This window comes from Rhipicephalus microplus, chromosome 2 (assembly GCF_043290135.1).
Source record: "Rhipicephalus microplus isolate Deutch F79 chromosome 2, USDA_Rmic, whole genome shotgun sequence".
Taxonomy (NCBI): domain Eukaryota; kingdom Metazoa; phylum Arthropoda; class Arachnida; order Ixodida; family Ixodidae; genus Rhipicephalus; species Rhipicephalus microplus.
In genome coordinates this window covers 155069683-155083124 of record NC_134701.1, presented here as the reverse complement: position 1 = coordinate 155083124, position 13442 = coordinate 155069683, and the positions used below count along the sequence as shown (strand labels likewise).

The following is a 13442-nucleotide window of genomic DNA, read 5'->3' as shown; positions in this document are numbered from 1 at the left end:
GTAAGTTATACTTTTCCAGGCACTTTTGTGTCTTCACGTTTACGAAAAGAAAACTTCTCACAACAGCTATTATACTTTTCATGGCATCACTATTTGTTGACTGATTGATTGATATGTGGGATTTAACGTCCCCAACCCATATGATTATTAGAGACGCCGTAGTGGAGGGCTCCGGAAATTTCGACCACCTGGGGTTCTTTAACCTGCACCGAAATCTGAGCGCAAGGGCCTATAGTTTTTTCGCCTCCATTGAAAATGCAGCCGCCGCAGCCGGGATTCGATCCCGCGACCTGCGGGTCAGCAGCCGAGTACCTTAGCCACTGGACCACCACGGCAGAGCAATCATTATTTGCTAGTTCTCAATAATACTGTGTCTCACCACAGTCGGAGCATCACAGTTTTTACGCTATTGTGTCTCGAACTTTGCTTAATGTTTCATATGGGTCAATCATGCTCATCAATAAATGACAATGTTACCAGCGTGGCTCCTCTGTTATTCGCCAATGACTTCGAAAATCTATTCGCCTCTGATATTTTCTATTGCTATAACCATGAAATCGCGGCATAGTAGCAGTGCTTTTCGGCCGAGTAGCATTATTACAAAGATTTGAAGCTCACTTCCGATACCGGGTAGCAGGCACGAAATTCAATCATGCTTGAGCCGGTACAGTCAAAAATGTTAGAACGCAAGAGGGGATTAAGGAAAACTTCAGCTTACGGAGTCATATGAAAGAAGACGGCCTTTCGCAGTTTCATGTATAGGTCGTTTCTCAAAATATTTGGATCACGAGACTCAAGAAACATTAAGACCTATCTCCAGAATGACTAAAATCTGGACGCCTATTCTCAGATAGGGAGTTTGTGTAGCGCGGTTTTAATGAAACACATGGATCACATAAAGGGCATCAGAAAAAATTTAGCGGGGAATGTGTGGGCCGCACGCTGCAAGCGAAAGGTGCCCGGGCCTTTTGTGGTTCATGTACCACGTCTTTGTCGCTCTGCTTTGCCAGAATAATACAGAAAAAAATGTGGCGCTAAGCCTATTCACTTCGGACGAAACACACACTCACAAGTAAAAAAACACACAAAAGAACATAGAAGTTTAGCCAGTTACCAACTCCTATATTTTTATTAACCAGTTATTACATAACAGGGAGTTTTCGAATGGGGGCCCCAAAAGTTTTAGGCTCCAAAGCCTTTTACGTATTTACGCTTTGGGTCAAGTAGGAGCGAGGAGCTTTCGAAAAGGTCGGCGTTGCTGTGAACACACACGCAATTCTTGGTCACTTTAAAATCTTGGCCGAGAGCCGTCATTTCAGTGAGTGCCGCCACATTTTTCTGGCGCAAAGCTTTTGGCGTAAGCTTTGGGGCTCCTGCTAGATTCGAGACACAGCCCCCCCCCCCCCCCCCCCAACGCAAAACCCAAACGCGGTTTGGGTATTACGCATGCGCAGTGGACTGGTCGCTATTTCTTTTGGGCCCAAAAACTTTTGGGTCCCCTATAAGAAAACTTCCTAATATGTTAATTAACGAGTTGTCTTGGGATACGGGGGCAAGTGTGTTTTAACTCGCCTTTGTCGTTACGTGTTACTTATAGGTGTTTGTGCGAAATTGACAGAACACCGTCTATAGATAGTTTCCATGTGGGTAAATAACAGATAGTTGATTAGTCAATATTGCTCACATAATTACACAGTAAAACCAAGAAACATCGAACCATACTTATAAATACTTGTGCTATTACATATGTGCGTATACCGGCACAAGAACGATCCACGTATAGAACTTGCTACTGTACAAAGAAATGTCTACTGAAATTGGTATACGAATGTCAAACCGAGAGATTCAGGAAAAGTGAAATGCCACATGAGCTGGCCTAAAGCGGCAACACGCTTCATTGCCGCATGTTTTGAGCGAAAATATAGCATATATCTTCCGAACTGATATTTGTGTATCAGGATAAACTTGGTCAGTTTATTTTTCCCTTATTTTATCAGTGATCTGTGACTGTGTCGCAGTGCCATGAGTTACATCTTCTAAAGGAGTCCGTAGTGGATGGCTCCAAAAAATTTCAATAACCCGGAACACCTAAATCTGAGAAAACTGGTTTCAAGCACTCTCGCCTCCATCGAGAATGCGGCAACCACCGCCAGGACTCCATAAGCGGCCTGTGGATCAGCAGCCAAGTGCCTTAGCCACAAGACTAACATGGCGAGTTACAGGGAATTTGAGGCCGCGCACTGCGCTATAATATTGCGCCCGCGTGTTTTGGTGAGCCTCGACTACCAAATGACAGCGTTTACTGACCACGCTCAGTAAGTCTTGCTGAGACCCCTTAAGCTTACTGAAAGGCGGTATATCCTAAAACACCACCAATGCACGCGTAAAGAACCAGCAGCAGTATGATGCTAACATGCAATCTAAAGCAATCCTACCCCATTTCACCCCTAATCCCTCCATTTCACACCTAGTTCCGAGACAGGTTGGTCACATTTTTTGCGTGTTCGTGGAATTGACAGATGGGTAGGGAAGGCACATAGCCTGTGCTCTGTCGATATTGGCAACTGAATAGTTTCGCCAGAATTGCCTGTAATGTCATTGAACAAAGCAGCCATTTTACCCATACGAGAAAGTGGGCGCTGTAACAGCCTGTTAAGGAGTGTCTTGCCATGTGGGGCTCCGTTCAGACGCTCAATATGATGTAGCGCTCTCTGGTCAGTTTGAATCCTTAGAGGCAAATGGTGTGCTTCAGTCAGTAGTGGAATGTATTGTGCTTCATGAGGTAAGCCAAACAATACTCGGATGGCAACAAAATGTTCGCGTTCGAGCTGAGACATTAAAGCTGGTGGTACGTTCAAGACTGGCAAAGCATACATCACGCAAGAAATTAAAGCTGGTTGGTAAACCTGTAGCGCCGTCCTCTGATCAATGCCCTCACCCCTAGCAGTCAAGGCGGCTACATACTTGAACAGGAACAGCGATTTCTTCCTCACAGTTTTAACAGCAGGGCGCCAAGAAAGGCGATCATCGATGATTACACCCAGGTAGCGATGTTGGTGTACCCACTGTATCGGTGTGTCTCCGAGGTAAAGACTGCTAAGGCTTCGACGAGCACGTTGCTTTGGATGATACGTGATTGCAGCTGACTTCGCAGGTGAAACTTGCAGGCCAACTTCCACCAAGCATTCTGAAGTTGCATTCAGAGCTCGCTGCAATATACCATGAAGACGTGGACCATGGTGTGACGGACCACTGACCCACAGTGCGATGTCATCAGCATAAATTGCTATGCCTAAAGGAAAGTCACATTATTGTGGTAATCGGCCTGGAAGTCCAGCAAGTACGCTGTTAAAGAGAAGCGGTGACAAGACGCTGCCTTGCCGGACGCCACATTTAACAGCGTGAAGTTGACTCTGTACTTCTCCAATGTGCACTTTTATTCTGCGCTAAGATAGATAATCACGGAGAAAACGTAATAGACGACCTGAAATTCCTCCATTCATCAGTGCACAAATAATGGCCTTTTGTGGCACCGAGTCAAACGCTTGCTGTAGGTCGAAAAATAGAACATACGCTGAATGTCTGTTTTCTCGAGCAGATTCAAGCGATGATACAAGATCTGCTATGCTGGCGAGGGCTGAACGGTGGCGACGAAATTGGCTCATGACATCAGGGAAGAAAGTGAGCTCCTGTAATCTGGCGTCCAGACGAAACAGCACCATACGCTCCATCAGCTTCATAACATTAGAAGTAAGTGATATTGGCCGGTATGACTTCAGGAGTTGTGCAGGGCAACCAGGCTTTAAAATTGGCTTCACCTAAGACAATTTCCATTCAGAACGAATCAAACTCGTTTGCCACACTTTGTTGTCTTCGTCCAGAATTCTTTATTAAAAGACGTCATCAATGTTTCGCAAGGCTTGGTACCTAACACCATCTTCGCCTGGGGCAGTGCGACGGCAACAGAGAGTAAGTGCATGACGCAGCTCGCCCAGGGTAAGTTCTGCCTCATCCATCTCACATGGAGGTCCATATAAAAGTGTTACGGAACGATGACTGGCGTTGTCTTTTCATATAGGACAGGTAAAAATATTGGCAAAACTTCTGCAAGAATTTTCAGAGGCCGTCCAGTTGTGATGCACCATGCTGTAGTTGGGTTCTTGCAGACTTCAGGTGTTCGGAGAGCCTTCAATATGCGCCATACACTCACAAAACTACTCGCCATATGAACAGAGCTACACAATGCGGCCCAGCTTCTTCAACGAAGTTGTTTTGTGTGCCGCCTATTATTGGCTGTATCTAAGCGACTCTAAAGTGTCAGAGCTTCTTTTGGAACGCTGTGCCCTCCTGTAAGCACGTTGTCGAGAAGCACGTAGTCCCAAGAGCTTTAGGTCAGGGTTTGGCTTGTCTATGCTTCGAAGTCGTCGTACTGTAGCTTGCTGCAGACCTTCCCTCACTAGTTTGAACAGGTTATCGTGTGATGGCGCCCCCGCAATCAGCTGACGGAACTTGTCCCAATTTGTCACTGTGTATGCAGCACTCTGATTGCTAGGAAAATTTTCTGGAACCAGCCACATGGGCAGATGTTCTGAACCACACGGGTCAGCTTCGCTTGACCAAAAAAGACGCACATCTCTCATTTCTATGGCAAGATCAATGGTGAATTGTTCCTTTCCTCAGCCGACAAATGTGGATGAGCCATCATTAAGGGTCTGCAGAACATGTTTAACAATAAACTCATTGATTTACACTCCAAGATTGTCTTGTGGGCGACAACACCAACGAGGATGATGGGCATTGAAATCTCCACACAGCAGAAATGACGAGCTACACCGAGATGGCAGGCACTCCAGCAAAATATATCCTTACCACAGTCGTAGTTGCGTTCCTGGGATTAATAGTAACTGCTACACATGCAAAGTCGGAGTCGCAGAGGTCACTTGCGTCAATTACTGCGAAATAAACATCAGATCTTATGTACAATGTCGCTTTCGAAGCATTTCGTGGATGCGTGGTGTCTGTACACTGGAAAGGTTCACACGCCATTACCGTGCATCGGGTATTGCCGTGAACGCCCACGAAATCCGAAAATCTGAGCTCGTCATTCCTCACATTGGTTTCTTGGAGAGCTATAACATCTGGTGGATTCTTAATTGCAAGAATCCGCCAGATGTTAAAAGCAACTGCTGCAAGCAGGCACGCATGCCACGTACACATAGTTCAAGCGCCAGTTTCTGGACTGGAGCTTCGCGCACAGCTGGAAAGTATGCAGAACGCCTTGCTGGTGGTGTCACGATCTACGTCAAACAACCGCAAACGACAGTAGATCGCGATCTACCCATGACCAGGCAACGCCACCACAAAGAGCACAGCGCCATAACATTCTCAAGAACCGAAACCAGCAATATCATCATAATAATAATGTATCTTGATGCAAACCTCTCCAAACGAAACGAGAAAGGAAGGTACATCGAAAAGGCGATGATGCACTATGACACCCTCGTTCAAGGGCAACACATTTGTATCCACCTGGGACATTAACGTTGACAGAAAGAATGGATATGCGCCGGGCATGTAGCGCGCAGGCAGGATAACCACTGGTCATTAAGGGTAACTGACTGAATTCCTAGAGAAGACAAGCGAGTTAGGGGGAGACAAAAACATAGATGGGCAGATGAGATTAGGAAGTTTGCGAGTATAAAGTGGTAGCAACAAGCACAGAACCAAGTTGACTGGCGGAACATGGGAGAGGCCTTTGTCCTGCAGTGGACGCAGTCAGGCTGACGACAACGACGACGACGACGATGATGATGATGTTGAAAGAATTATGAATGGCAAATCCAGCGCATGGTGTTCAGTAACGCTTTCCGGCGCATTTCGTACAATCAGGAACAGCCTACTGCAATCAGGGGAACGTGCATACGTAGACCTCGTCTTCTCCAGCTCCAAGCTACAACCTCGGCAGCAAGATCAGCAAGACAGCCCTCCATTCGCTGTTCACTTTACAGACCACATGCTTCGCATGCTATTCATGGTTTCCTTTAGGAGATGTGTATAATTCTTTCATGTGAACAAGTTTTCGTTATTTCAACATTGTTCGTTCTTTTCACATGCGTTAGTGGCGATCTAGAATATACCCTTTTTAAATAAAGTTCAGTTGAAATGCCAGCGTTGTCTCGAGCGTCTATATTCTAGTGCTTGCATTGTGCAGTGCTGGAACCCTTCAATCTGTCTTCATGTACCAACTGGCATAAAAGAGCATAAAGCTAAAACTTTGTTATTAGGAAAACGTCCTAGACCTAACAACATTCAATGAAGTGTCATACATAAACCTGCGTTGCAACCATGGTACTTATACCGAGGCGAAAACAGCATGCACTGACGAGAATGGACAAAAAAAGACGCCTTGTACTTTTGTTGCGAGACGGGCAATGCGAAGGTACTGCACTGAATGCACATACAAAAGTTGAAACTCTGAAAGGCTTACCCAAGACATTACAGTCATCTTGGAGCCCACTGAATTCACAGCTTGTGTCGTCAATTCTGGCATCCTCTCGCAAATGTGTGACCGCTATAAACCTGTGCAAAAAAAAATGCGGCACGATCTTTACCGGTATTCACAAAAAAATTATTGCGCTAAGAATCATCGTAACATTTTTTTTTCACTATACCGCTCAAGGGAAATAGCATTAGCGATGTTGGCTGACCAGTGAGAAAAGACACGAAAAAGCGGGTCGGTGAGTAGGAGCTCTGACGTTTCGCCAATAATTTACACCAACCGCAAAACACTGATATCTCTTTTCGTCAACAGCGTGATTCAGCGCAAGCTGTTTCAATAGACATATGCTCTAATGCAATTACGAAGAGTAGGGAATGCGATGAGCTAAACGCAACAAGAAACTCTTAAGTTCCTTAGCGCATTCCCCTAAATGAATGCAAAAGACATCTCTGGTGCTTCCATTCGACCAGACACTTCATATTACGCGGAAAGCGCTTTTTCAGTACTTTTTCTGGCTTCTTCTCACCTAAATAAACCAAATATGAAGTGATAGCGCAGCTGGTACAGTGATCTGGTAAGTTTTGTGTTTCACAACGCGAACATTAGAATAAATATATAAAAGACTTCCCGGAAGCAAGAATACGCCGGAAGTTTGCGCGAAGTCCCGCAGAGCTTCGAATGGTGATGCACGAGCCGTTCACCTTAAGATGGGCGACCTGGTAGTTTATTTCGCTGCATCTCTCTGTAGAGTTGGGTGGCCTTCTTTGTTGCTCTTTAGTTTGCCCTTCTTTCTACGTCTCTGTCCTTTTCTTTTTTCTCTCTCATGTTTGTTGCTTTTGTCTGCGTTTATTTTTTATTTCTGTCTTTCTCTGTCATTTTCTTCCTATTTATTTCTCGTTTGATCTCTTTTTAAGTAGCTTCCGCCTCTCTCTCTCTCGACTTCTCGATCGGTTCCGGTTTTCACGTTCTTGCTCTCTGTCTTCCTTTGATTAGTTATTTTTTCTTTCTCTTCGCACACGCCTTTCTAATTCTCTCGTTCTTCGTACTCTATATCTTGCTCTCTCTCCTCACGAACTTCCCATCTTGGCCGTCCTTTCTCTTAAATTAAACGCTTGCTTAACAAGCTTACACGTGGCTGTACAAGGCTATGCTTTAATTTCTCAACTTGCACCGACAGCCTAAAAAAAAGGGGAGTGCTTCGATACCCGAATGGTTAGAGGGACACTGAACAGAAAAAAAAGGATCTGTTGCGTATTAATTAAGCACAATTCTACAATTCCACAACAGATTTCAGTGGCCTTTGTATGCCCGTTAACTACAATAGAAACGTTCTAGTGAAAGCCCAACGCCAACCAAGACGTACATATGCTAAAAGCGCCGCTGTTCCGCTGCTACTGCGATACTCTTTGAAAACATTACCCTGGCGGCCGCGGGGTGGCGTGACAGTCTATGGAACTTGCGAATTGTGCAAGCCCTACGTAGTTCCTGATTAGGTAAAAATAGACTAGTCATCAGTGGGGTTCACATACCTAACATACGAAGTTTCAGAAATGGTTGAGTCACTGCAGCGAAAAAAATCCGTTCTAAAATTCATGATGTCGCCCGCGAAATTTTCAGCGTTAAATTAAAAATGAAACTGCAACCTTAATTTTATTCTCCAATAAGGAGCGTATGATGGTGAAACTTGCCATGGTATAGAGTTACAAGAGTGCAGTTTATCAGTCTATACCTAGTCGTTGTTTTGTTTTCGTGAAGCTCGCCTTCGTATCATGGGTTTGCGGCTTTAATTGCCGCACACCCATGATATCATGGGTGTGCGGAAGAAGGACAGACTATTGTTTTTGTTCTGAATAATTTATTCATTACGCCAGTTCGATAAGCCAACTTTTCAAGCAGTGAAACTGGGCAAAAATTACAATGAGAAAGGGGCGGATTCGTTTAAAAACTTCCAATTAAACATTTTTTATATATCTATCCAGAATTAGTGTTTTTCTGCTTACTACTGAAGCCCGCGAAATAAAATTTAATATACAATGTGATATGCCCGCTCGCGCACCAGTGCGTGCAATGATTCTATAGCGCCCTCTAACGCTCCGCATGCAAACGACCCTAGCATTAGGCCCATTATCTTGCCTTGGTAAGGCAGCGATGATGGTGACGGCTGTGCAATTACGCCCGTTTAGCTGGCAGTAGTGATAGCATAAGTGATCACTGCTGCGTCTGCTTACCGCTGCCCTGAAGCAGTGCGAGTGAAGCTTACCGTTTGTAGGTGGAACGTTTAGGAGTGGTATAGAATGAGAGCGTGCACAGGCGTGCATGTGTTCATGTCACGTGTTTGATTTTTAGGGGCGAAGCTTTTTAAAGCGGCACCCGTTCGTCCCTCGTCGTAGTGCGTAACCAGTCTTACGTTTCGACCTGCAAGGTGGTGCCGGTGGGAGATTTCTTTTGTGCGTTATTAAACAATAAAAAATTCGCAGCGTGCGCGTTAACTAAAAGGCGAACTCTCCTGTCTGTCATTCCCTATTAGCAGCCATTGAAATGTACAATTAGCACTATCTGACAAGAAAGGGTTGCTGCGTTATACTCGCTGGGCGTAACCTCCATAGTGTTTGAAAGGTTTAGCGAGCGTTGAGACGCAGTGCCATGAATACAGTGAACTAGTACTAGTTCGAAGCGCACCTCCGACGACGTTACGAAGGGCACCACGAAATCTCATCGCTGACTCCACTGCTACGAAAGACGGCGACGCCAACACGGTCCCGAAGGTGCCACTGCTTCGAACTCCGCCGAGAAGGTCACCAGCGGTTTGGTACTGTAGGTTTCTCAGCTCACTACTGCTTCTGCGCAGAGCTGATAGACGAGCAGACGAGATGACGGTGAGTTAAACAAGGTTTATGTACAGCATATATAGAAAGGCGTTACAAATTCGGCACTGGGGCCGACAGCTTAGAGACTCGGACAGCCGAGCTCTCTCCTCTGAGTGTACTACTCGCGACGCGACGCAGGGCTTTTTTTTTTATGTGCACCGGGTGGATTCTTCAAGTAACCAAATGTCCAACCAGAAACGCCGCTGTTCGTGAGGTCAGAATCATGCAATGGGGTCGCCGCTGGGCCGCGTCATTTTCATCGAATCCGGAGCCGCTGCGCTGCACGTGGCTGCACCCAAGGACGAGTGACATCGCCACGCATTGCGTCAGACTTGCCAGACAGGAAGGCGCCGATTGCCTCGATGGGCTCGCTGTGCGAGCGCGACAGAAATGCACCGCCGCGTGATGACGCCGTTGAGTTGTTCGCGTCAGGCGGGCTCGCGTGCTGGCCTTGACCCAGATTGCCTTTTTCAGAGGCACGGACGTTCGGTGTGGACTCGCAGACATAACAATACCATGAACTCGAGGGGTTTAAAGGTGGGGAGCAGACACGAAGCAAAAGCCGAATTCTCCTGTCTCTCATTCCCTATTAGCAGCCATTGGCATGTACATTGAGCACTATCTGACAAGAAAGGGTTGCAACGTTATACTCACTGGGCATAACCTCATCGGTTTTAGAAAGGTTTAGCGAGCGTTGGGCTGTAGTGCCATGAATACAGTGAACTAGTATATACCATGAACTCGAGGGAGGTTAAAGGTGGGAAGTAGACACGAACCAAAGTCATGTTCTCCTGTGTCTCATTCCCCATCAGCAGCCATTCGCATGTACATTGAGCACTATCTGACAATAAAGGGTTGCTACGTTATACTCGCTGAGTGTAACCTCCTTAGCTTTAGAAAGATTTAGCAAGCCTTGAGGCGCAGTGCCATTAATACAATGAACTAGTATATACCATGAATGAACTCGAGGTGGTTAAAGGTGGAAGTAGATACGAAGCGCAAGCCGTAAGAAAGTATAAGCCGATTTCTCCTGTCTCTCATTCCCCAATAGCAACCACTGGAGTGTACATTGAGCTCTATCTGACAGGAAAAGGTTGCTACGTTATAGTCGCTGGGCGTAACCTCCTTGGTTTTCGGAAGACTTAGCGAGCGTTGGGCCGCAGTACCATGAATACAATGAACTAGTATATACCATTAACTCGAGGTGGGGTAGACCCGAAGCGCAAGCCGCAAGAAATTGTGCATGTGCCACCTCTCGTTCAGTCCTTGGAATGTCCGCTGGATGGCGGTGCTTCTATAAGCGGAATATATGATGAAAAGGTAGGTGTAACCTTAAAAGACATGAAGAGAGCAGAGTGGATAAGGGGACATACGGGGGTTAAGGATATCGTAGTTGAAATAAAGAAGAGGAAATGGACATGGGCCGGGAATGTAGCACGTACACAGGATAACCGCTGGTCATTAAGGATAACTAACTGGATTCCCAGAGAAGGGAAACAGATTAGGGGGAGACAGAAGGTTAGGTGGGCAGATGAGATTAAGAAGTTTGCGGGTATAAATTGGCAGCAGCAAGCACAGGACTATATTAACTGGCCGAACATGGGAGAGGCCTTTGACCTGCAGTGGACGTAGTCAGACTGATGATGATGATGATGATGATGATGATGATGATGATGATGATGATGATGATGAAAAGATGCGAGATGGTGGTACTTGGAGTGTTGACTAGATGGACGAACAGACACACAGACAGATGCATGGACGGACGGACAGATGGCTGCCCGGGTGGATGGGTGCATGGATGAACGCAGGGGCGGATGCATGGACGAACGCAGGAATGGACGCATGGATGAACATGTGGACGCACGAACAGACGCACGCACGGACGATCACACAGACAGACGCATGGATGGACGGAAGGAAGAACGAATGGATGGACGTATGCTTCGCCCCACTCTCCTTCATTCACCCCGAGGATATGCTGCCATGCTTTAACACAAAAGTGTTTCATGTCTTGGTTCACCAACACTTCAGTGACGTGCTTCCGTAACGAAAATGACGCCCTATTGCAAAAAACGGCAACCCTGGCGTGATGCTAGTACGTTTTTTTGGCACTGGTACACGCTGCAGACACTGCACGCTGGTATTTATTGGCACTTCACGGGGGGCACTACGAAATAGCTGTGTCGCACTGGTAGGGGCGCTGGCTTAACCGCTATGATGCTGGCGCACGCTGCGAAGCGCTGGAAGTGCTGGAATTTTCATTGGCAAGCACTGGTGAATACTGGACCACGCACTGTTTCTACCAGCGCAGTGTGCACAATATTGTAGCGTGTGCCGTGGTATGTTTCGTTGTCGTTGAATATGAAACGCTTGATCCGATGGCGCGGAGAGTTGCTACCTTAGCAGATACAGAGCGTACGTAATTTTGGCGGCGCAAGTAGTTATCGCAGCAATTAATGCACCTTTTCTACATGCACCCGCGTATACCGAACGTATTCGCATCAGCCGTATATTGTTGTAACGATTCCATGTTGCAGTGTTTATAAGCCTGGAGCTGGACGCCACCCCTAACAGAAACATGAAATTGTTTTTGCCGTCAATTTGACGAAACGTAAGAGAGCTCTCTCGATCGCTTCGCAAGGTTTCCCAGTGGAAACCTTGTCCTTCGATTCTACCGCACCGCGTAAATGGATGTCTGGCCATGGTTATTCTTCTATTTACTTCTGGTAACAATTAGAAATGGTCCGAAGCTCAAATCCATAAACTTCAACCATCCCAACTCACCGCGGCGAAAGCGGTCTTACCCATGTGCCCGGCCCTGCGAGCAATAGGCCTATATCGTGCTGGTCGCTCTGGGTATATATGTTACTGGCACTTCTTGCTTCGTGTACACAAAACTTTAAAGTGTGAAAATAACTGTAAAGTATAGCTTAGACATCCATCAACCTTAATCAACTAATTTGGGTTGTGTAGATGTTCGCACAACAAGCGCTGTCGAATCAAGACGCAATTGTTGTATTCGGAAAAGAATATCGCGTCAATCTTGATTGTGTGACTTGTAAACATGAAGCCGAATGGCAGGTTCTTTGGTTGAATAGTCATTTTAAAACCCAAGAAGCATGTCCTAGTGGCGTGCTCAAATCCCGTTATAACGCATTTTATTTTTTCTCTTTTTCATTTTTAAATGTGAATGCTTGCAATTTTGCTTATACGCTTATTTATTTATGGTGAGTGGGCACCCCATTTTATTTCTTTGAAGCCAGTTTGCGCTGAGTACCCAGCGCTGGGAGGCGCTGGTACCAGCGCAATACTGGCCCATTATCAGGCATGGCGCTGGATGCTGGTACCCAGTGGCACTGGTTTTTGCAATAGGGCGTGGAAAAATACACGCAATCAGAAGACAAAAGCAAACTTCAGTCAACGGGAGTCAAACACTTGACATTTTGGTCGTCGACGACTGATCCTTTACGATGTTCGTTCGTTTAATGTCCATTGGCGCGCTTTATGCAGTGCCGCAAGGAGGCCATATATTAAGATGTCGTCTATACGCTCCCGGAGCTCCTACATATGGACTTCTTTTGTTCCGTGCATGACATGGTCTTTGCTAAATGTACTACGGCTGAAGTCCAGAAGTTACTATTTACGTGAGGAAAAGTTTATTTGACCAAGCTGATCATTGTAGCAATGAGCGCTTAGAACACGATCTTTTGATAAAAAATTTAGCAGGGTTATACGTCTGTTGAAATCAGTGTTACACCGATAAATCTGAATTGTCCAATATCGGAAATTTTACCGGTTAATGTTTACCAGAATTTTTGCGGATATATCCGTAAGCACGAAGCCCTAACGATGAGTACCTATTTCAAGCTACTTGCCTGAAAATTTCGCAATTGTATATTTGGATGCGTTCATCACCAACGACATCTATTACTAGACCACCATCTTATTCTTTTTTTAATGTTTCTCTTCCCACACAATTATGCGGCTTTTCACCTTTTCTCTCTTTTTACTGCCTGCAAATATGCGATGGACGAATCTTCTGCTTGATTAAAATGATTTTTTTTCTTTCAAGC

General features: G+C 45.8%; 1 protein-coding gene across 2 annotated transcripts in view; it reads right to left on the bottom strand.

Annotated features, from left to right (window-relative positions):
* Window positions 1-13442, bottom strand: part of LOC119170670 (isatin hydrolase) — a 69816-nt gene that overhangs the window by 54602 nt on the left and 1772 nt on the right. For both annotated transcript variants that reach the window (XM_037421902.2, XM_075886919.1), the window contains exon 2: window positions 6488-6579. In XM_037421902.2, coding sequence (XP_037277799.2) covers window positions 6488-6550 — 63 coding nt within the window. In that variant the 5' untranslated portion in view covers window positions 6551-6579. The remainder of the gene's footprint in view (window positions 1-6487; window positions 6580-13442) is intronic.